This window comes from Salvelinus fontinalis, unplaced genomic scaffold, assembly GCF_029448725.1.
Source record: "Salvelinus fontinalis isolate EN_2023a unplaced genomic scaffold, ASM2944872v1 scaffold_0136, whole genome shotgun sequence".
Taxonomy (NCBI): domain Eukaryota; kingdom Metazoa; phylum Chordata; class Actinopteri; order Salmoniformes; family Salmonidae; genus Salvelinus; species Salvelinus fontinalis.
The window spans coordinates 53,008-77,497 of record NW_026600345.1 but is presented as its reverse complement, the minus strand read 5'-3'; the positions used below and the strand labels follow the sequence as shown (position 1 = coordinate 77,497).

At 50.0% G+C, this 24,490-nt stretch overlaps 1 protein-coding gene across 1 annotated transcript in view; it reads left to right on the top strand.

Moving 5' to 3' along the window:
* Positions 1 to 615: 615 nt before the first annotated feature.
* The window catches only part of LOC129843435 (ribosomal protein S6 kinase alpha-6), a gene marked incomplete at its 3' end in the record, with an annotated part of 70,574 nt that continues 46,699 nt past the window's right edge, over positions 616 to 24,490 (top strand). The window contains 6 exon segments of the mRNA XM_055912154.1: positions 616 to 1,024; positions 10,256 to 10,315; positions 11,948 to 12,149; positions 12,267 to 12,347; positions 16,601 to 16,680; positions 20,793 to 20,899. Of these exon segments, the coding sequence (XP_055768129.1) occupies positions 962 to 1,024; positions 10,256 to 10,315; positions 11,948 to 12,149; positions 12,267 to 12,347; positions 16,601 to 16,680; positions 20,793 to 20,899 (593 nt within the window).

Genomic DNA, 24,490 nt, shown 5'->3' with positions numbered 1-24,490 from the left:
TTTACTATACTAACACTAGTAGGCCTAGACCTGGCCCTATACTATTCTAACACTTGTAGGCCTAGACCTGGCCCTTTACTATACTAACACTATTAGGCCTAGACCTGGCCCTTTACAATGAAGTTGGTACATCAAGCACGATTTCATGGTTTGTTCTTGTTGTCCTGTTCTGAAGCTGAAAAGAGAGACACAGTAGGTACTGTAATAGATATGGATGTGATTGGTAGAATTACATTGTAACTACGATCCATCAAAGAGCCTTGTAGCCATCATTGTTACACACTGCCATTTCTAATCTTGACTGCTCTAATGTCTAGCAACACAGTATGATGCCCCCGCGGCCTTCTCCCTCGCCTCTCCTTTCCCCTCTTCTGCTCTCTTCCTCCTCCTCTTCCCCTCTGCTCTCCCCCTCTCCTCCTCTTCTTTCCTCTCCTCTTCTTCTTTCCTCTCCCCCTCTGCTGTCCGCCTCTTCTGTTCTCCTTTCCTCTCCCCCTCTACTCTCATCATCCTCTGCTCTTCTTTCCTCTCCTTTCCTCTCCTTCTCTCCTCCCCCCCCCCTGCTCTGCCCTTCTCTCCTTTCCCCTCCCCCCTTCTCTCCTTTCCCCTCCCCCTCTGCACTTCTCTTCTTTCCTCTTCCCCTCTGCTCTCATCTCCCTGCTTTGTTTGTTTGCCTATTATGGGGGAAATCCTTAACTGAATTGCGTCAGAGCTACGTCAATGGCCTCTCAGTGCATTGATGCTGAGGATAGAGACGCCCATATTCATCTATGGGAGAAGAACGTAAGATCGGTTGCCATATGGTCCTGTCAAACCAACTGCCCCGACCCCGGTGTCTGATCTTCCCCGGGCAGTAGGCGCCGGTGACCCAGATCTGTCTCGTGCCCGACCGTGAAGGCAGAATCTCCGGTGGGTTATCAGCGGGGGGGATTCGGCTTGGAGCGGCGGTCTATCTCCGACTACGATGCCGTTCTCCCAGCCGCACGAACCCTGGGACAAAATGGAGGTGACCAGCGTTAGTAGTGAGGTTAGTTCACTATTATAGCTTCTGCGTGGGATGTTATGCTTTTTATGTCCCAGCAATGTATGAAAATGCGACTGAACCTATATAATGGTGAGACAACATGCATGCTAAAGGAGCAGCTAGCTAGGCTAATGCTAGTGGTGTTGCTAAACTAGCTGGCTAGCTATCTGCTTGTTCCAGATTATTTATGCGAACTGTGTTTATTTTGAGGCAGCAACTGTTGTCGTCCTTGATGAAATGTATCGGGTTCATATTGGGTCGTTTACACCTTTATTTACCAAGCTGTTGAAACGGTTGAAACGTTTTGTTTTCATCAGTTGCTTCGGTGCTCGAGCGGATGTTAGCTAGCTGATGTTTTGTCCGTTTATTTAGCAGGCTAACTAGTAACGTTAGAAACGCTACAACTATCCGACAGCTGGCGCTCTGTCACTACGTTAGCTATAAAGTCAATCTGTAACTAAATCGCTTTTTTTGTTAGGTAAACCATCGGCGTGTTTTGATGTGCTGGGGACTGTTGAGCAGACATTAAACTGTAATGCGCTAGTGTTTACGTTGTAGCAACAGCTACACAGCTAGCTACTCGTTAGCATTGTAGCTGTTAGCAGTCACTGGTCACACGTCAACATTCAGAGACAGAGTTGGATAGCTAGCTGGTTGGCGGTCATCTTGGCTACAAGGGAGACAGATTTGGTCAAATTAACGTCAGATTTGACTTGTTATGAGAATGAGGTGAGGGGTAGAGTTAGCTAAAATGCAACAAAAATGTTTTACTTTTGACATTCTTTTTTTTCTTATTTTATATATATATATATATATATATATATATATATATATATATATATATATACACACTGCTCAAAAAAATAAAGGGAACACTTAAACAACACAATGTAACTCCAAGTCAATCACACTTCTGTGAAATCAAACTGTCCACTTAGGAAGTAACACTGATTGACAATAAATGTCACATGCTGTTGTGCAAATGGAATAGACAAAAGGTGGAAATTATAGGCAATTAGCAAGACACCCCCAAAAAAGGAGTGATTCTGCAGGTGGTGACCACAGACCACTTCTCAGTTCCTATGCTTCCTGGCTGATGTTTTGGTCACTTTTGAATGCTGGCGGTGCTTTCACTCTAGTGGTAGCATGAGACGGAGTCTACAACCCACACAAGTGGCTCAGGTAGTGCAGTTCATCCAGGATGGCACATCAATGCGAGCTGTGGGAAAAAGGTTTGCTGTGTCTGTCAGCGTAGTGTCCAGAGCATGGAGGCGCTACCAGGAGACAGGCCAGTACATCAGGAGACGTGGAGGAGGGCAACAACCCAGCAGCAGGACCGCTACCTCCGCCTTTGTGCAAGGAGGTGCACTGCCAAAGCCCTGCAAAATGACATCCAGCAGGCCACAAATAAACCTTCTCAATGAGGTGTAAAATGCTAAATATGCTTATTTAACAGAACTAGGACTATATCATGATTATTTGGTTCAAGGAGGGAGATGAGAGAAAGAGAAGTGAGTAGAGCATAGTAGAGGCTGGTGTATCTGGTAGAGGATAGTGTATCTGGTAGAGGATAGTGTATCTGGTAGAGGCTGGTGTATCTGGTAGAGGCTGGTGTATCTGGTAGAGGCTGGTGTATCTGGTAGAGGCTGGTGTATCTGGTAGAGGCTGGTGTATCTGGTAGAGGCTGGTGTATCTGGTAGAGGCTGGTGTATCTGGTAGAGGCTGGTGTATCTGGTAGAGGCTGGTGTATCTGGTAGAGGCTGGTGTATCTGGTAGAGGCTGGTGTATCTGGTAGAGGCTGGTGTATCTGGTAGAGGCTGGTGTATCTGGTAGAGGCTGGTGTATCTGGTAGAGGATAGTAGAGGCTGGTGTATCTGGTAGAGAATAGTAGAGGCTGGTGTATCTGGTAGAGGATAGTAGAGGCTGGTGTATCTGGTAGAGGATAGTAGAGGCTGGTGTATCTGGTAGAGGATAGTAGAGGCTGGTGTATCTGGTAGAGGATAGTAGAGGCTGGTGTATCTGGTAGAGGATAGTAGAGGCTGGTGTATCTGGTAGAGGATAGTAGAGGCTGGTGTATCTGGTAGAGGATAGTAGAGGCTGGTGTATCTGGTAGAGGATAGTAGAGGCTGGTGTATCTGGTAGAGGATAGTAGAGGCTGGTGTATCTGGTAGAGGATAGTAGAGGCTGGTGAATCTGGTAGAAGATAGTAGAGGCTGGTGTATCTGGTAGAGGAAAGTAGAGGCTGGTGTATCTGGTAGAGGATAGTAGAGGCTGGTGTATCTGGTAGAGGATAGTAGAGGCTAGTGTATCTGGTAGAGGATAGTGTATCTGGTAGAGGCTGGTGTATCTGGTAGAGGATAGTAGAGGCTGGTGTATCTGGTAGAGGCTGGTGAACATAATGGAGGCTGGTGTATCTGGTAGAGAATAGTAGAGGCTGGTGAACATAATGGAGGCTGGTGTACCTGGTAGAGGATAGTAGAGGCTGGTGTACCTGGTAGAGGCTGGTGTACCTGGTAGAGGCTAGTGTACATGGTAGAGGCTAGTGTACCTGGTAGAGGCTAGTGTACCTGGTAGAGGCTAGTAGATGCCGGTGTACCTGGTAGAGGCTAGTGTACCTGGTAGAGGCTAGTGTACCTGGTAGAGGCTAGTGTACCTGGTAGAGGCTAGTGTACCTGGTAGAGGCTAGTAGATGCCGGTGTATCTGGTAGAGGCTGGTAGATGCCGGTGTACCTGGTAGAGGCTAGTGTATCTGGTAGAGGCTAGTAGATGCCGGTGTACCTGGTAGAGGCTAGTGTACCTGGTAGAGGCTAGTGTATCTGGTAGAGGCTAGTAGATGCCGGTGTACCTGGTAGAGGCTAGTGTATCTGGTAGAGGCTAGTAGATGCCGGTGTACCTGGTAGAGGCTAGTGTACCTGGTAGAGGCTAGTGTACCTGGTAGAGGCTAGTGTACCTGGTAGAGGCTAGTGTATCTGGTAGAGGCTAGTAGATGCCGGTGTACCTGGTAGAGGCTAGTGTACCTGGTAGAGGCTAGTGTACCTGGTAGAGGCTAGTAGATGCCGGTGTACCTGGTAGAGGCTAGTGTACCTGGTAGAGGCTAGTAGATGCCGGTGTACCTGGTAGAGGCTAGTGTATCTGGTAGAGGCTAGTAGATGCCGGTGTACCTGGTAGATGCCGGTGTACTTGGTAGAGGCTAGTGTACCTGGTAGAGGCTAGTGTACCTGGTAGAGGCTAGTGTACCTGGTAGAGGCTAGTGTACCTGGTAGAGGCTAGTAGATGCCGGTGTATCTGGTAGAGGCTGGTGTATTTAAAGGATAGTAGTGTCTTGAGTTTCCGGTAGAGTCGTATTTTTCGAGATTGTGGTCTTTTTAAATAATAAAATGCATATATTGCAGTAGGACTGTAAATAATACTGATCTCCAGAGTAGACAGGGTCAATGTTAAGAGGTTTAATGTTCTCTTCTAAATTAGTCCTGAAGGTATAGACCTAGATCTTGACAATATCCAAAACAACTAACAATCATTTCAATGTATACATTTTCAGCCATTTAAATTGTGAAGTCATATCTTTTTACACAATACCGCAACAAAGTTTTTCCAATTTGGGAGGGAAAGTTGATGAAGTTTTCAATAATTGACTGTTTATTTCAGATGGAATCGAGGCATTACAATGTACCAGAGGACAGCAACATAGAGCTCCTTCTGCTAACGCATGTACTCACAGACAACACTGCTCATCCTTTAGCTGTGAAGACTGAGACAGTGTTCATTCTTTACAGTCTAAAACCTTGGAGAAGGGGAGCTGAGCTGACGTAAGGAATTGTTTTAAGATAGTCATACTATGGATCATTTAGTTATTTGATTTTGAGTTTTAGGACCCTTTTAGGTATCAAAAAAAATTCCCAAAATGATTTGATCAAATATTGATTTTCACCTTTTCTACTAAACCCCATAGAAACGCATTGAATAAGACATTCAGAAATGGCAAAAAGGACAGTCAGGAAATAACTAAGGAGATACAAGGTTTTGAAGGATCAATATTTTTTACACATTTCACCCCAAAACTACCCTTATAATTCCATTTGTTTAAAAAAAAAACTGGTACCTGGTTACCTTCAGAGGAGTCCTGTGACACTTGTTTGTAGCCCAAACAGAAGTTGGTACATCGACGGTACTGAATTCAGAGAAGTCTCCTGACACTTGTTTGTAGCCCAAACAGAAGTTGGTACATCGACGGTACTGAATTCAGAGAAGTCTCCTGACACTTGTTTGTAGCCCAAACAGAAGTTGGTACATCGACGGTACTGAATTCAGAGAAGTCTCCTGACACTTGTTTGTAGCCCAAACAGAAGTTGGTACATCGACGGTACTGAATTCAGAGAAGTCTCCTGACGCTTGTGGGGATCGCAGTGCAAAACGGAGAACACCATCATGTTCGTGAGAGTCTCTCCTTTCCGTAGAGTGGTCCGAATTGTTTCGGACGCTACAGATGTTTTCGTGAGAAGATATTCGGGATGTCTCCTGGTCTGACAAACACCGCTCTAGCTCTGCCATCTTTCAGCCCAGTTACGGAAGTGAGACATTGTCCGATGCCTATATGTCTTGAGACTCATCCAATGCAGAAAAAAACATATCCCTAGCTTAAACTGACAGATTTTTTTATGAGGATTGTTTTGTTATGCACAGGTGCGTCAGTCGACTCCCTGGGGGTTTGAATGTTGATCTGACATCATAATACCAGGGTCATAGCTGCAGTCATTGGCTGTGCTGGAGCAGTCAGACTAATTGTAGACGACCGTCGGCGTGTGAAGTCAGGGGAGGTGCATCTGGAACAGCAGCAAGTCAGACACTGTTGTGGTTTACATCAAGGCTCCGTGTAACATGGCAGTAACTGCATGAAGTAACTGCAGCGACTTGAGGCGGCTTCATAAAAAAAACTGCATGAACTTTGATCACATGGTTTTTGTAAAAGTTCATGCAGTGGCTATGTGGACCATATATATGCTCCGTGTACGCGGAGTCTCAAATCTAAATAAGAAAAGCACCTTTTTTTTGTCCATTTAAAATAACATCAAATTGATCAGAAATACAGTGTAGAAATTGTTAATGTTGTAAATGTCTATTGTAGCTGGAAAAGGTAATTTTTTAAAATTATTATTATTATTATTTTTTTAATGGAATATCTACATAGGTGTACAGATGCCCATTATCAGCAACCATCACTCCTGTGTTCCAATGGCACATTGTGTTAGCTAATCCAAGTTGATCATTGTACAAGGCTAAATGATCATTAGAAAACCCTTTTGCAATTATGTTAGCACAGCTGAAAACTGTTGTTCTGATTAAAGAAGCAATACAACTGGCCTTCTTTAGACTAGTTGAGTATCTGGAGCATCAGCATTTGTGGGTTCGATTACAGGCTCAAAATGTCCAGAAACAAAGAACTTTCTTCTGAAACTTGTCAGTCTTATCTTGTTCTGAGAAATGAAGGCTATTCCATGCGAGAAATTGCCAAGAAACTGAAGAACTCGTACAACGCTGTGTACTACTCCCTTCACTGAACAGCGCAAACTGGCTCTAACCAGAATAGAAAGAGGAGTTGGAGGCCCCGGTGCACAACTGAACAAGAGGACAAGTACATTAGAGTGTCTAGTTTGAGAAAGATGCCTCACAAGTCCTCAACTGGCAGCTTCATTAAAAAGTACCTGCAAAACACCAGTCTCAACGTCAACAGTGAAGAGGCGACTCTGGGATGCTGGCCTTCTAGGCAGAGTTCCTCTGTCCAGTGTCTGTGTTCTTTTGCCCATCTTAATCTTTTATTTTTCTTGGCCAGTCTGAGATATGTCTTTTTCTTTGCAACTTTGCCAGAAGGCCAGTATTGAGACTGGTGATTTGCGGGTACTACTGTGAGTCAGGAGGAGTGGAGACTCTGAGTCAGGCCTTCATGGTCGAATTGCTGCAAAGAAACCACCACTATAGGACACCAATAAGAAGAGACTTACTTGGGCCAAGAAACACGAGCAATGAACATTAGACCGGTGGAAATTTGTTCTTTGGTCTGTAGTCCAAATTGGAGATTTTTGGTTCCAACCGCCGTGTCTTTGTGAGACGCAGAGTAGGTGAACGGATGATCTCCGCGTTTCCCACCGTGAAGCATGGAGAAGGAGGTGTTTAGTGTGAGCGTGCTTTGCTGGTGACACTGTCAGTGATTTATTTAGAATTCAAGCACACTTAACCAACATGGCTACCACAGCATTTTTCAGCGATACGCCATCCCATCTGGTTTGGGCTTAGTATTTGTTTTTCAACAGGACAATGACCCAACACACCTTCAGGCTGTGTAAGGGCCATTTGACCAAGAAGCAGAGTGATGGCATGCTGCATCAGATGACCTGGCCTCCACAATCCCCCAACTTCAACCAAATTTAGATGGTTTGGGATTAGTCGGACCGCAGAGTGAAGGAAAAGCAGCCAACAAGTGCTCAGCATATGTGGGTACTCCTTCAAGACTGTTGGAAAAACATTCCAGGTGAAGCTGGTTGAGAGAATGCCAAGAGGGTGCATAGCTGTCATCAAGGCAAAGGGTGGCAATTTGAAGAATATTAAATATAAAATATATTTTGATTTGTTTAACACTTTATTGATTACTAAATGATTCCATATGTGTTATTTCATAGTTTTGATGTCTAAACTATTATTCTACAATGTAAAAATAAACACTTTTGAATGAGTGGGTGTTCTAAAACTGTTGACCGGTAGTGAATTTTACATTGCCCTTGGAAAGTATTCAGACCCTTTTAACTTTTCACATTTTGTTACGTTACATCCTTATTCTAAAATTGATGTAAATCGTTTTTCCCCCTCATCCATCTACTCACAATACCCCATGACAAAGCAAAAACAGGTTCAGAAATGTGTGCAAATGTGTATATATAAAAATAAATCACATTAACATAAGTATTCAGACCCTGTACTCGGTACTTTGTTGAAGCACCTTTGGCAGCGTTTACAGCCCCATAAGCTTGGCACAGTTGTATTTGGGGGAGTTTCTCTTCACTGTAGAACCTCTCAAGCTCTGTCAGGTTGGATGGGGAGCGTCGCTGCACAGCTATTTTCAGGTCTCTCCAGAGATGTTTGATCGGGTTTAAGTCCGGGCTCTGCTTGGGCCACTCAATGACATTCAGAGACTTGTCCTGTAGCCACTCCTGCGTTGTCTTGGCTTTGTGCTTAGGGTCGTTGTCCTGTTGGAAGGTGAACCTTCGCCCCCAGTCTGAGGTCCTGAGCGCTCTGGAGCAGGTTTTCATCAAGGGTCTCCCTGTGCTTTGCTCCGTTCATCTTTCCCTCGATCCTGACTAGTCTCCCAGTCCCCGCCGCTGATAAACATCCCCACAGCATAATGCTGCCACCTTTGGGATGGTCCCAGCTTTCCTCCAGATGTAACTCTTGGCATTCAGGCCAAAGAGTTCAGTCTTGGTTTCATCAGATCAGATAATCTTGTTTCTAATTGTCTGAGAGTCCTTTAGGTGCCTTTTGTCAAACTCCAAGCAGGCTGTCATGTGCCTTTAACTGAGGAGTGGCTTCCGTCTGGCCAGTCTACCATAAAGGACTGATTGATGGAGTGCTGCGCAGATGATTGTCATTCTGGAAGGTTCTCCCATCTCCACAGAGGAACTCTAGAGCTCTGTCAGAGGGACCATCGGGTTATTGGTCACCTCCCTGACCCAAGGCCCTTCTCCCCCGATTGCTCAGTTTGGCCGGGCAGCCAGCTCTAGGAAGAGTCTTGGTGGTTTCAAAATTCTTCCATTTATTAAGAATGATGGAGGACGCTGTGTTCTTGGGGACCTTCAATGCTGCAGACATTTTTTGGTACCCTTCTCCAGATCTGTGCTTCAACACAATCCTGTCTCAGAGCTCTACGGACATTTCCTTTGACCTCATGGCTTGGTTTTTGCCCTGACATGCACTGTCAACTGTTGGACCTTATATAGACAGGTGTGTGCCTTTCCAAATCATGTCCAATCAATTGAATTTTCCACAGATGGACTCCAGTCAAGTTGTAGAAACATTAATGGTAATCAATGGAAACGGGATGCACCTGAGTTCAATTTTGAGTCTCATAGCAAAGGGACTGAATACCAACGTACATTTTTTTTATATTTTTGCAAAAATGTTGAAAAACCTGTTTCTTCTTTGTCATTATGGGGTATTGTGCTGTCATTATGGGGTATTGTGCTGTCATTATGGGGTATTGTGATGTCATTATGGGGTATTGTGATGTCATTATGGGGTATTGTGATGTCATTATGGGGTATTGTGCTGTCATTATGGGGTATTGTGATGTCATTATGGGGTATTGTGATGTCATTATGGGGTATTGTGATGTCATTATGGGGTATTGTGATGTCATTATGGGGTATTGTGATGTCATTATGGGGTATTGTGCTGTCATTATGGGGTATTGTGCTGTCATTATGGGGTATTGTGATGTCATTATGGGGTATTGTGCTGTCATTGTGGGGTATTGTGCTGTCATTGTGGGGTATTGTGCTGTCATTGTGGGGTATTGTGCTGTCATTGTGGGGTATTGTGATATATTGTGATATCACTGTAAATGGCAATAGAAGTACATTTTTTGGTGAGTTTCATTTAGATTTATATATAATTTTGATTAACCACATGACAATGATTTTGAGGTATGAAGATATCAATTAAATGAAGCTTTCACAAAAATGTACATATGAAAACCATAACTTGCACGCACGCAGATTGGTGAAATGGTAAGATAAATTGGCATTCCACATGAGAAAGGCTGCAGTCTCCTCGTGTAGCCTTTTACCGTTAACTTTAGGAGAGTAATGGCAGAATCTGCCAAAGCCAGCAGGAGGAGAATAGTTGGGTCAGGTTGTTTTTCTTCTGGTTATCTAGATCTCTGGCTCCCTCTTGGGGCATTTGTCTAATTTCATCAAACCATAAGCTTTAAGCATCAGACAAGCTCAATGCATACAGTTGATTTGATTAAACACATATGGAAAAATACTAATTTAAAAATGTCCGATTGATGAATGAACAGGCGCCTTTCAGGGTCGACTAAGATTTTATTTTTGTCGGGAACAGCTGTAGTTGTCACTGACTTGGCCAAATTGACCTGCTGGAACGCTCCCATCGTGTTGTGTGTCAGCTCTGTAGATGTTGATGTGTGATTTGTGTTGACTTGGTTGTTTACTGTGTGTGTTCCAGGTCAATGGTCACCAGATCCTGGATGAGCCCATGGACGAGGGAGAGTCTTTTACTCATTGTGTGAGTAACATGGAGGGTGTGTTTCACTGTGTGAGGAACATGGAGGGTGTGTTTCACTGTGTGAGGAACACAGAGGGTCTGTCTCACTGTGTGAGGAACACGGAGGGTCTGTCTCACTGTGTGAGGAACATGGAGGGTGTGTCTCACTGTGTGAGGAACACGGAGGGTGTGGCTCACTGTGTGAGGAACACGGAGGGTCTGTCTCACTGTGTGAGGAACATGGAGGGTGTGTCTCACTGTGTGAGGAACACGGAGGGTGTGGCTCACTGTGTGAGGAACATGGAGGGTGTGTCTCACTGTGTGAGGAACACGGAGGGTGTGTCTCACTGCAAGAGAGGTCCCTCATCAGGGAGAGCATTCCGTCGGCGAGGGGCAAGTGAGGTCCCTCATCAGGGAGAGCATTCCGTCGGCGAGGGGCAAGTGAGGTCCCTCATCAGGGAGAGCATTCTGTCGGCGAGGGGCAAGAGAGGTCCCTCATCAGGGAGAGCATTCCGTAGGCGAGGGGCAAGAGGTCCCTCATCAGGGAGAGCATTCCGTCGGCGAGGGGCAAGTGAGGTCCCTCATCAGGGAGAGCATTCCGTAGGCGAGGGGCAAGAGAGGTCCCTCATCAGGGAGAGCATTCCGTCGGCGAGGGGCAAGAGAGGTCCCTCATCAGGGAGAGCATTCCGTAGGCGAGGGGCAAGAGGTCCCTCATCAGGGAGAGCATTCCGTCGGCGAGGGGCAAGTGAGGTCCCTCATCAGGGAGAGCATTCCGTCGGCGAGGGGCAAGTGAGGTCCCTCATCAGGGAGAGCATTCCGTAGGCGAGGGGCAAGAGAGGTCCCTCATCAGGGAGAGCATTCCGTCGGCGAGGGGCAAGAGAGGTCCCTCGTCAGGGAGAGCATTCCGTCGGCGAGGGGCAAGAGAGGTCCCTCAGTCTATTCTAGACTGTAAAGACTATGAGGAGGATTCTCCAGTCTCTCCGCTAGTTGACCGGAGGCCACAGGAGTTCAGTATGGATGGCGATGATGTGGGCTGACTTCTTGGTCCTGGTCAGGACTCTGGCTGCACTATTCTGGAGAATTAGTTTTTTATTTTATTTAACCTTTATTTAACTAGTCAAGTCAGTTAAGAGTAAATTCTTATGTACAATGACGGCCTACCCCGGCCAAACCCTGCCTGCGCTGGGCCAGTTGTGCGCCGTCCTATGGGACTCCCAATCACAGGCTGATGTGATACAGCCTGGATTCGAACCAGGGACAGTAGTGACTCTTCACTGTGTCTTAGACTGCTGCGTCACTCGGGAGCCTCTGAAGTGATTTGTCTGGAAGGCCCCTGAACCGAGCTGTAGTCAATCCGGGAAAAGATTTAGGTGCGGGCTAGTTTCTCTGTATCTGGCTGGGAGAGTGATAGTTTGAGCCGGGCAATGTTTCATAGATAGACACATGTTGGGCAGGACAGAGAAGGGTCAAAGTTGACTCCCAAGTTGGAGAGGATGGATGGCTTGACCATCGGTTGTAGGGCAGATGTTCCCACCACTGGTGACCTACTTGAATAAGGGGTTGTATGTGCTTCTATATTTTGTGTGTACATGCAGTACTAACTGTTTGTGTTTGTGTGTACATGCAGTACTAACTGTTTGTGTTTGTGTGTAGGACGAGGTTACGTCCTATTCAGAGATCCATATCACCCACCATGTGAAGGAGGGCTGTGAGAAGGCTGACCCGAGGCAGTTTGAGCTGCTTAAGGTGCTGGGACAGGGTTCCTTCGGAAAGGTTTTTCTGGTCCGGAAGGTCACGGGTCCAGACGCGGGTCAGTTATATGCAATGAAAGTCCTCAAGAAGGCTTCGTTGAAAGGTAACAGTCCTGTTATCATCTTCACAGACGTGTTCTCTCAGATGGTCTCTCTGACACTATGCTAGAAACTAATGGTCCTGTTTTGTCTGGAACTTCATCTCTCTTTGTCTGTTTCAGTCAGGGACAGAGTTCGCACCAAGATGGAGCGAGACATTTTAGTGGAGGTCAACCACCCCTTCATAGTCAAGTTGCACTACGGTTAGTCTGACCTTTAACCCCTGACCCTTCACCTCTACCCTCTCTCCCCTTCATAGTCATGTTGCATTAGGGTTAGTCTGATCTTTAACCCCTGACCCTTCACCTCTACCCTCTCTCTCCTTCATAGTCAAGTTGCACTACGGTTAGTCTGATCTTTAACCCCTGACCCTTCACCTCTACCCTCTCTCCCCTTCATAGTCTGCGTTGCACTACGGTTAGTCTGACCTTTAACCCCTGACCCTTCACCTCTACCCTCTCTCCCCTTCATAGTCATGTTGCATTAGGGTTAGTCTGACCTTTAACCCCTGACCCTTCACTTCTACCCTCTCTCCCCTTCATAGTCAAGTTGCATTAGGGTTAGTCTGACCTTTAACCCCTGACCCTTCACCTCTCCCCTCTCTCCCCTTCATAGTCAAGTTGCACTACGGTTAGTCTGATCTTTAACCCCTGACCCTTCACCTCTACCCTCTCTCCCCTTCATAGTCAAGTTGCATTAGGGTTAGTCTGACCTTCAACCCCTGACCCTTCACCTCTACCCTTTCTCCCCTTCATAGTCAAGTTGCATTAGGGTTAGTCTGACCTTTAACCCCTGACCCTTCACCTCTACCCTCTCTCCCCTTCATAGTCAAGTTGCACTACGGTTAGTCTGACCTTTAACCCCTGACCCTTCACCTCTACCCTCTCTCCCCTTCATAGTCTGCGTTGCACTACGGTTAGTCTGACCTTTAACCCCTGACCCTTCACCTCTACCCTCTCTCCCCTTCATAGTCTGCGTTGCATTAGGGTTAGTCTGACCTTTAACCCCTGACCCTTCACCTCTACCCTCTCTCCCCTTCATAGTCATGTTGCATTAGGGTTAGTCTGACCTTTAACCCCTGACCCTTCACCTCTCCCCTTCATAGTCTGCGTTGCATTAGGGTTAGTCTGACCTTTAACCCCTGACCCTTCACCTCTACCCTCTCTCCCCTTCATAGTCATGTTGCATTACGGTTAGTCTGACCTTTAACCCCTGACCCTTCACCTCTACCCTCTCTCCCCTTCATAGTCTGCGTTGCATTAGGGTTAGTCTGACCTTTAACCCCTGACCCTTCACCTCTACCCTCTCTCCCCTTCATAGTCATGTTGCATTAGGGTTAGTCTGACCTTTAACCCCTGACCCTTCACCTCTCCCCTTCATAGTCTGCGTTGCATTAGGGTTAGTCTGACCTTTAACCCCTGACCCTTCACCTCTACCCTCTCTCCCCTTCATAGTCATGTTGCATTAGGGTTAGTCTGACCTTTAACCCCTGACCCTTCACCTCTCCCCTCTCTCCCCTTCATAGTCTGCGTTGCATTAGGGTTAGTCTGACCTTTAACCCCTGACCCTTCACCTCTACCCTCTCTCCCCTTCATAGTCATGTTGCATTAGGGTTAGTCTGACCTTTAACTCCTGACCCTTCACCTCTACCCTCTCTCCCCTTCATAGTCATGTTGCATTAGGGTTAGTCTGACCTTTAACCCCTGACCCTTCACCTCTACCCTCTCTCCCCTTCATAGTCATGTTGCATTAGGGTTAGTCTGACCTTTAACCCCTGACCCTTCACCTCTCCCCTTCATAGTCTGCGTTGCATTAGGGTTAGTCTGACCTTTAACCCCTGACCCTTCACCTCTACCCTCTCTCCCCTTCATAGTCATGTTGCATTAGGGTTAGTCTGACCTTTAACCCCTGACCCTTCACCTCTACCCTCTCTCCCCTTCATAGTCATGTTGCATTAGGGTTAGTCTGACCTTTAACCCCTGACCCTTCACCTCTCCCCTCTCTCCCCTTCATAGTCTGCGTTGCATTAGGGTTAGTCTGACCTTTAACCTCTGACCCTTCACCTCTACCCTCTCTCCCCTTCATAGTCATGTTGCATTAGGGTTAGTCTGACCTTTAACCCCTGACCCTTCACCTCTACCCTCTCTCCCCTTCATAGTCATGTTGCATTAGGGTTAGTCTGACCTTTAACCTCTGACCCTTCACCTCTACCCTCTCTCCCCTTCATAGTCATGTTGCATTAGGGTTAGTCTGACCTTTAACCCCTGACCCTTCACCTCTCCCCTCTCTCCCCTTCATAGTCATGTTGCATTAGGGTTAGTCTGACCTTTAACCCCTGACCCTTCACCTCTCCCCTCTCTCCCCTTCATAGTCATGTTGCATTAGGGTTAGTCTGACCTTTAACCCCTGACCCTTCACCTCTCCCCTCTCTCCCCTTCATAGTCATGTTGCATTAGGGTTAGTCTGACCTTTAACCCCTGACCCTTCACCTCTACCCTCTCTCTCCTTCATAGTCATGTTGCATTAGGGTTAGTCTGACCTTTAACCCCTGACCCTTCACCTCTACCCTCTCTCCCCTTCATAGTCATGTTGCATTAGGGTTAGTCTGACCTTTAACCCCTGACCCTTCACCTCTCCCCTCTCTCCCCTTCATAGTCTGCGTTGCATTAGGGTTAGTCTGACCTTTAACCCCTGACCCTTCACCTCTACCCTCTCTCCCCTTCATAGTCATGTTGCATTAGGGTTAGTCTGACCTTTAACCCCTGACCCTTCACCTCTACCCTCTCTCCCCTTCATAGTCATGTTGCATTAGGGTTAGTCTGACCTTTAACCCCTGACCCTTCACCTCTACCCTCTCTCCCCTTCATAGTCAAGTTGCATTAGGGTTAGTCTGACCTTTAACCCCTGACCCTTCACCTCTCCCCTTCATAGTCTGCGTTGCATTAGGGTTAGTCTGACCTTTAACCCCTGACCCTTCACCTCTCCCCTCTCTCCCCTTCATAGTCATGTTGCATTAGGGTTAGTCTGACCTTTAACCCCTGACCCTTCACCTCTCCCCTCTCTCCCCTTCATAGTCATGTTGCATTAGGGTTAGTCTGACCTTTAACCCCTGACCCTTCACCTCTACCCTCTCTCTCCTTCATAGTCATGTTGCATTAGGGTTAGTCTGACCTTTAACCCCTGACCCTTCACCTCTACCCTCTCTCCCCTTCATAGTCTGCGTTGCATTAGGGTTAGTCTGATCTTTAACCCCTGACCCTTCACCTCTACCCTCTCTCTCCTTCATAGTCATGTTGCATTAGGGTTAGTCTGACCTTTAACCCCTGACCCTTCACCTCTCCCCTTCATAGTCTGCGTTGCATTAGGGTTAGTCTGACCTTTAACCCCTGACCCTTCACCTCTCCCCTCTCTCCCCTTCATAGTCATGTTGCATTAGGGTTAGTCTGACCTTTAACCCCTGACCCTTCACCTCTCCCCTCTCTCCCCTTCATAGTCATGTTGCATTAGGGTTAGTCTGACCTTTAACCCCTGACCCTTCACCTCTCCCCTCTCTCCCCTTCATAGTCTGCGTTGCACTACGGTTAGTCTGACCTTTAACCCCTGACCCTTCACCTCTCCCCTTCATAGTCTGCGTTGCATTAGGGTTAGTCTGACCTTTAACCCCTGACCCTTCACCTCTACCCTCTCTCCCCTTTATAGTCATGTTGTATTAGGGTTAGTCTGACCTTTAACCCCTGACCCTTCACCTCTCCCCTTCATAGTCTGCGTTGCATTAGGGTTAGTCTGACCTTTAACCCCTGACCCTTCACCTCTCCCCTCTCTCCCCTTCATAGTCATGTTGCATTAGGGTTAGTCTGACCTTTAACCCCTGACCCTTCACCTCTCCCCTCTCTCCCCTTCATAGTCATGTTGCATTAGGGTTAGTCTGACCTTTAACCCCTGACCCTTCACCTCTCCCCTCTCTCCCCTTCATAGTCTGCGTTGCACTACGGTTAGTCTGACCTTTAACCCCTGACCCTTCACCTCTCCCCTTCATAGTCTGCGTTGCATTAGGGTTAGTCTGACCTTTAACCCCTGACCCTTCACCTCTACCCTCTCTCTCCTTCATAGTCATGTTGCATTAGGGTTAGTCTGACCTTTAACCCCTGACCCTTCACCTCTACCCTCTCTCCCCTTCATAGTCATGTTGCATTAGGGTTAGTCTGACCTTTAACCCCTGACCCTTCACCTCTACCCTCTCTCTCCTTCATAGTCATGTTGCATTAGGGTTAGTCTGACCTTTAACCCCTGACCCTTCACCTCTACCCTCTCTCCCCTTCATAGTCATGTTGCATTAGGGTTAGTCTGACCTTTAACCCCTGACCCTTCACCTCTACCCTCTCTCTCCTTCATAGTCATGTTGCATTAGGGTTAGTCTGTCATTGTACTGACTATAGAGGTGTCTCGTCTCTCTCAGCCTTCCAGACCGAAGGGAAGCTCTATTTAATCCTGGACTTTCTCAGGGGAGGAGACGTCTTCACACGCTTATCCAAAGAGGTGAGACACCTTTCTGCTACTGTCGTCTGTGATGATTACAAATAACATCCCACCATCTGGGTTATTCACTCTGCTTTTCACGGCATTTCAATATACACTCAATGGCCAGTTTATTAGGTACGCCCATCTACTACTGGGTAGGATCCCCTTTGCATCCAGAGCAGTCAGAATTCTTTGGGGATTCTACAAGGTGTGGCGTTCAAACATTGCTACCGTGCGCCGGGAAAACATTCCACCCACCATTACACCACCCCCACCAGCCTGTACCGTTGACACCAGGCACCATTACACCACCCCCACCAGCCTGTACCGTTGACACCAGGCACCATAACACCACCCCCACCAGCCTGTACTGTTGACACCAGGCACCATTACACCACCCCCACCAGCCTGTACCGTTGACACCAGGCACCATTACACCACCCCCACCAGCCTGTACCGTTGACACCAGGCACCATTACACCACCCCCACCAGCCTGTACCGTTGACACCAGGCACCATTACACCACCCCCACCAGCCTGTACCGTTGACACCAGGCACCATTACACCACCCCCACCAGCCTGTACCGTTGACACCAGGCACCATTACACCACCCCCACCAGCCTGTACCGTTGACACAAAGCACCATTACACCACCCCCACCAGCCTGTACCGTTGACACCAGACACCATTACACCACCCCCACCAGCCTGTACCGTTGACACCAGGCACCATTACACCACCCCCACCAGCCTGTACTGTTGACACCAGGCACCATTACACCACCCCCACCAGCCTGTACCGTTGACACCAGGCACCATTACACCACCCCCACCAGCCTGTACCGTTGACACCAGGCACCATTACACCACCCCCACCAGCCTGTACCGTTGACAGCAGGCACCATTACACCACCCCCACCAGCCTGTACCGTTGACACCAGGCACCATTACACCACCCCCACCAGCCTGTACCGTTGACACCAGGCACCATTACACCACCCCCACCAGCCTGTACCGTTGACACCAGGCACCATTACACCACCCCCACCAGCCTGTACCGTTGACAGCAGGCACCATTACACCACCCCCACCAGCCTGTACCGTTGACACCAGGCACCATTACACCACCCCCACCAGCCTGTACCGTTGACACCAGGCACCATTACACCACCCCCACCAGCCTGTACCGTTGACACCAGGCACCATAACACCACCCCCACCAGCCTGTACCGTTGACACAAAGCACCATTACACCACCCCCACCAGCCTGTACCGTTGACACCAGGCACCATAACACCACCCCCACCAGCCTGTACCGTTGACACCAGGCACCATTACACCACCCCCACCAGCCTGTACCGTTGACACCAGGCACCATAACACCACCCCCACCAGCCTGTACCGTTGACACCAGGCACCATAACACCACCCCCACCAGCCTGTACCGTTGACACCAGGCACCATTACACCACCCCCACCAGCCTGTACCGTTGACACCAGGCACCATAACACCACCCCCACCAGCCTGTACCGTTGACACCAGGCACCATAACACCACCCCCACCAGCCTGTACCGTTGACACCAGGCACCATAACACCACCCCCACCAGCCTGTACTGTTGACACCAGGCACCATTACACAACCCCCACCAGCCTGTACCGTTGACACCAGGCACCATTACACCACCCCCACCAGCCTGTACCGTTGACACCAGGCACCATTACACCACCCCCACCAGCCTGTACCGTTGACACCAGGCACCATAACACCACCCCCACCAGCCTGTACCGTTGACACCAGGCACCATTACACCACCCCCACCAGCCTGTACCGTTGACACCAGGCACCATTACACCACCCCCACCAGCCTGTACCGTTGACACCAGGCACCATAACACCACCCCCACCAGCCTGTACCGTTGACACCAGGCACCATTACACCACCCCCACCAGCCTGTACCGTTGACACCAGGCACCATAACACCACCCCCACCAGCCTGTACCGTTGACACCAGGCACCATAACACCACCCCCACCAGCCTGTACCGTTGACACCAGGCACCATAACACCACCCCCACCAGCCTGTACCGTTGACACCAGGCACCATAACACCACCCCCACCAGCCTGTACCGTTGACACCAGGCACCATTACACCACCCCCACCAGCCTGTACCGTTGACACCAGGCACCATTACACCACCCCCACCAGCCTATACCGTTGACACCAGACACCATTACACCACCCCCACCAGCCTGTACCGTTGACACCAGGCAGGATGGGGCCATGGAACCCGGTGTGGTCGCCTGGAACCCGGTGTGGTCGCCTGGAACCCGGTGTGGTCGCCTGGAACCCGGTGTGGTCGCCTGGAACCCGGTGTGGTCGCCTGGAACCCGGTGTGGGCGCCTGGAACCCGGTGTGGGCGCCTGGAACCCGGTGTGGGCGCCTGGAACCCGGTGTGGGCGCCTGGAACCCGGTGTGGTCGCCTGGAACCCGGTGTGGTCGCCTGGAACCCGGTGTGGTCGTCTGTAACCCGGTGTGGTCGTCTGCTGCAATATTCCATCTGTGATAAGGACCACTACTCTTTCCATTCTCCTTTGGCCTCTCATCGACGGGCTGTTTTTGGCCACAGGACTGCCGTTGGCTAGGCGCTTTGTGTTTGTCCTCCACTCTCCGGTAAACACTCTCATCAACGGGCTGTTTTCGGGCCACAGGACTGCCATTGGCTAGGCGTTTTGTGTTTGTCCTCCACTCTCCGGTAAACACTCTCATCGACGGGCTGTTTTCAGCCACAGGACTGCCGTTGGCTAGGCGTTTTGTGTTTGTCCTCCACTCTCCGGTAAACACTCATCAACGGGCTGTTTTCGGGCCACAGGACTGCCATTGGCTAGGCGTTTTGTGTTTGTTGCTCCACTCTCCGGTGAACACTCTCATCGACGGGCTGTTTTCAGCCACAGGACTGCCGTTGGCTAGGCGTTTTGTGTTTGTCCTCCACTCTCCGGTAAACACTCTCATCGACGGGCTGTTTTCGGGCCACAGGACTGCCGTTGGCTAGGCGCTTTGTGTTTGTCCTCCACTCTCCGGTAAACACTCTCATCGACGGGCTGTTTATGCCACAGGACTGCCGTTGGCTAGGCGCTTTGTGTTTGTCCTCCACTCTCCGGTAAACACTCTCATCGACGGGCTGTTTTCGGGCCACAGGACTGCCGTTGGCTAGGCGCTTTGTGTTTGTCCTCCACTCTCCGGTAAACACTCTCATCGACGGGCTGTTTATGCCACAGGACTGCCGTTGGCTAGGCGCTTTGTGTTTGTCCTCCACTCTCCGGTAAACACTCTCATCGACGGGCTGTTTTCGGGCCACAGGACTGCCGTTGGCTAGGCGCTTTGTGTTTGTCCTCCACTCTCCGGTAAACACTCTCATCGACGGGCTGTTTTCGGCCACAGGACTGCCGTTGGCTAGGCGCTTTGTTTGTCGCTCCACTCTCCGGTAAACACTCTCATCGACGGGCTGTTTTCGGCCACAGGACTGCCGTTGGCTAGGCGCTTTGTGTTTGTCCTCCACTCTCCGGTAAACACTCCCATCGACGGGCTGTTTTCGGCCACAGGACTGCCGTTGGCTAGGCGCTTTGTTTGTCGCTCCACTCTCCGGTAAACACTCTCATCGACGGGCTGTTTTCAGCCACAGGACTGCTGTTGGCTAGGCGCTTTGTGTTTGTCGCTCCACTCTCCGATAAACACTAGGCACTGTTGTTTGTTAAAAGGCCAGGAGACCGGCTCAAAGTCGCTTAGGTCACTGGTTTTTCTTATTCTAACGTTCAATCGGACAGTGACTGAATGGCTTGATTCCTGTCTGCCTGCTTTATATAACACGCCACATGACTCACTGTCTGTAGGACCCAACCATTATCATGAAAGGGGGTGATGTTCCTAATAAACTGGCCACTGACTGTATAGTGCTATAAAGAATCTGTCTGTATTTAAATGTGTAAATAGTATTATTAATATCATGTATATAATATTGTTTTATGTAGCTCTAACTGTATTTAAGAATATGCCATTATAATGTGTTGCCTATGACTCTTCCCTCCGAGGCCAGAACAGACAGTAAATGTGTCCAGTTCTCACTAGGTTATGTTTACAGAGGAAGATGTCAAATTCTACCTAGCAGAGCTGGCTCTGGCCCTCGACCACCTGCACCATCTGGGCATAGTTTACAGAGACCTCAAACCAGAGAAGTATGTACCGTAATCCCTGACCCCTAACCCTCCTAGTCTTTCTAACTCTAGTGATTTAACCCCTAATCTACATCATTTGGGTGTTGCTAGTCATTGGGTTAGGGTGGTTGGGGTGTAGCTGGTGATGGGTTGGGGTGTTGCTAGTGATGGGTTGGGGTGTTGCTAGTGACGGGTTGGGGTGTTGCTGGTGATGGGTTAGGGTGGTTGGGGTGTTGCTAGTGACGGGTTGGGGTGTTAGGGTGGTTGGGTGTTGCTAGTGGTTGGGTTAGGGTGGTTGGGTGTTGCTAGTGGTTGGGTTAGGGTGGTTGGGGTGTTGCTAGTGACGGGTTGGGGTGGTTGGGGTGTTGCTAGTGACGGGTTGGGGTGTTAGGGTGGTTGGGTGTTGCTAGTGGTTGGGTTAGGGTGGTTGGGGTGTTGCTAGTGACGGGTTGGGGTGTTAGGGTGGTTGGGTGTTGCTAGTGGTTGGGTTAGGGTGGTTGGGGTGTTGCTAGTGACGGGTTGGGGTGTTGCTAGCGACGGGTTGGGGTGTTGCTAGTGACGGGTTGGGGTGTTGCTAGTGATGGGTTGGGGTGTTGCTAGTGACGGGTTGGGGTGTTGCTAGCGACGGGTTGGGGTGTTGCTAGCGACGGGTTGGGGTGTTGCTAGTGACGGGTTGGGGTGTTGCTAGTGACGGGTTGGGGTGTTGCTAGTGATGGGTTGGGGTGTTGCTAGTGATGGGTTGGGGTGTTGCTAGTGATGGGTTGGGGTGTTGCTAGTAATGGGTTGGGGTGTTGCTAGTTGTGGGTTGGGGTGTTGCTAGTGACGGGTTGGGGTGTTGCTAGTGACGGGTTGGGGTGTTGCTAGTGATGGGTTGGGGTGTTAGGGTGGTTGGGGTGTTGCTAGTGACGGGTTGGGGTGTTGCTAGTGACGGGTTGGGGTGTTGCTAGTGACGGGTTGGGGTGTTGCTAGTGACGGGTTGGGGTGTTGCTAGTGACGGGTCGGGGTGTTGCTAGTGACGGGTCGGGGTGTTGCTAGTGACGGGTTAGGGTTGTTGGGGTGTTGCTAGTGACGGGTTGGGGTGTTGCTAGTGACGGGTTGGGGTGTTGCTAGTGACGGGTTGGGGTGTTGCTAGTGACGGGTTGGGATGTTGCAAGTGACGGGTTGGGATGTTGCAAGTGACGGGTTGGGATGTTGCAAGTGACGGGTTGGGGTGTTGCTAGTGACGGGTTGGGGTGGTTGGGGTGTTGCAAGTGACGGGTTGGGGTGGTTGGGGTGTTGCTAGTGACGGGTTGGGGTGTTGCTAGTGACGGGTTGGGGTGTTGCTAGTGACGGGTTGGGGTGTTGCTAGTGACGGGTTGGGGTGTTGCTAGTGACGGGTTGGGGTGTTGCTGGTGACGGGTTCGGGTGGTTGGAGTGTTGCTGGTGACGGGTTAGGGTGTTGCTAGTGACGGGTTGGGGTGTTGCTGGTGACGGGTTAGGGTGTTGCTAGTGACGTGTTAGGGTGGTTGGGGTGGTGCTGGTGACGGGTTGGGGTGGTGCTGGTGACGGGTTGGGGTGGTGCTGGTGACGGGTTGGGGTGGTGCTGGTGACGGGTTGGGGTGGTGCTGGTGACGGGTTGGGGTGGTGCTGGTGACGGGTTGGGGTGGTGCTGGTGACGGGTTGGGGTGGTGCTGTTGACGGGTTGGGGTGGTGCTGGTGACGGGTTAGGGTGTTGCTAGTGACGGGTTAGGGTGGTTGGGGTGGTGCTGGTGACGGGTTGGGGTGGTGCTAGTGACGGGTTGGGGTGGTGCTGGTGACGGGTTGGGGTGTTGCTAGTGACGGGTTGGGGTGGTGCTGGTGACGGGTTGGGGTGGTGCTGGTGACGGGTTGGGGTGGTGCTGGTGACGGGGTGTTGCTGGTGACGGGTTGGGGTGGTGCTGGTGACGGGTTGGGGTGTTGTTGGGGTGGTTGGGGTGTTGCTGGTAACGGGTTAGGGTGGTTGGGGTGTTGCTGGTGACGGGTTAGGGTGGTTGGGGTGTTGCTAGTTGTGGGTTAGGGTGGTTGGGGTGTTGCTAGTGGTTGGGTTAGGGTGGTTGGGGTGTTGCTGGTAACAGGTTAGGGTGGTTGACGTGTTACTGGTGATGGGTTGGGGTGTTGCTGGTAACGGGTTAGGGTGGTTGGGGTGTTGCTGGTGACGGGTTGGGGAGTTGCTAGTGACGGGTTGGGGTGTTGCTAGTGACGGGTTGGGGTGTTGCTAGTTGTGGGTTAGGGTGGTTGTGATGGGTTAAAGGTGATGGTTAGGGGTGTTGTGATGGGTTAGGGGTGTTGTGATGGGTTAGGGGTGTTGTGATGGGTTAGGGGTGATGGGTTAGGGCTGTTGTGATTGGTTAGGGCTGTTGTGATGGGTTAGGGCTGTTGTTAGGGGTGATGGGTTAGGGGTGTTGTGATGGGTTAGGGGTGATGGGTTAGGGCTGTTGTGATGGATTAGGGGTGTTGTTAGGGGTGATGGGTTAGGGCTGTTGTGATGGGTTAGGGGTGATGGGTTAGGGGTGATGGGTTAGGGGTGATATGATGGGTTAGGGGTGATGGGTTAGGGGTGATATGATGGGTTAGGGGTGATGGGTTAGGGGTGATGGGTTAGGGGTGTTGTTAGGGGTGTTGTTAGGGGTGATGGGTTAGGGGTTAGGGGTTAGGGGTGATGGGTTAGGGGTGTTGTTACGGGTGATGGGTTAGGGGTGTTAGGGGTGATGGGTTAGGGGTGTTGTTAGGGGTGATGGGTTAGGGGTGTTGTGATGGCTTAGGGGTTAGGGGTTAAGGGTGTTGTTACAGGTGATGGGTTAGGGGTGTTTGGGGTGATGGGTTTGGGGTGATGGGTTAGGGGTGATGGGTTAGGGGTGTTAGGGGTGAGGGGTGTTAGGGGTTAGGGGTGATGGGTTAGGGGTGATGGGCTAGGGGTTAGGGGTTAGGGGTGATGGGTTAGGGGTGATGGGTTAGGGGTGATGGGTTAGGGGGGATGGGTTAGGGGTGTTGTGATGGGTTAGAAGTGATGGGTTAGGGCTGATGGGTTAGGGGTGTTAGGGGTGATGGATTAGGGGTGATGTGTTAGGGATGATGGGTTAGGGGTGATGGGTTAGGGGTTAGGGGTGATGGGTTAGGTGTGATGGGTTAGGGGTGATGGGTTAGGGGTGATGGGTTAGGGGTTAGGGGTGTTGTTACGGGTGATGGGTTAGGGGTGATGGGTTACGGGTGATGGGTTACGGGTGTTGTGATGGGTTAGGGGTTAAGGGTGTTGTTACGGGTGATGGGTTAGGGGTGTTACGGGTGATGGGTTAGGGGTGTTAGGGGTGATGGGTTAGGGGTGTTGTTACGGGTGATGGGTTAGGGGTGTTAAAGGTGATGGGTAAGGGGTGATGGGTTAGGGGTGAGGGATGTTGTTAGGGGTGATGGGTTAGGGGGGATGGGTTAGGGGTGTTACGGGTGATGGGTTAGGGGGGTTAGGGGTGATGGGTTAGGGGTTAGGGGTGTTGTTACGGGTGATGGGTTAGGGGTGTTAGGGGTGATGGGTTAGGGGTGATGGGTTATGCGTGATGGGTTAGGGGTGTTGTGATGGGTTAGGGGTGTTGTGATGGGTTA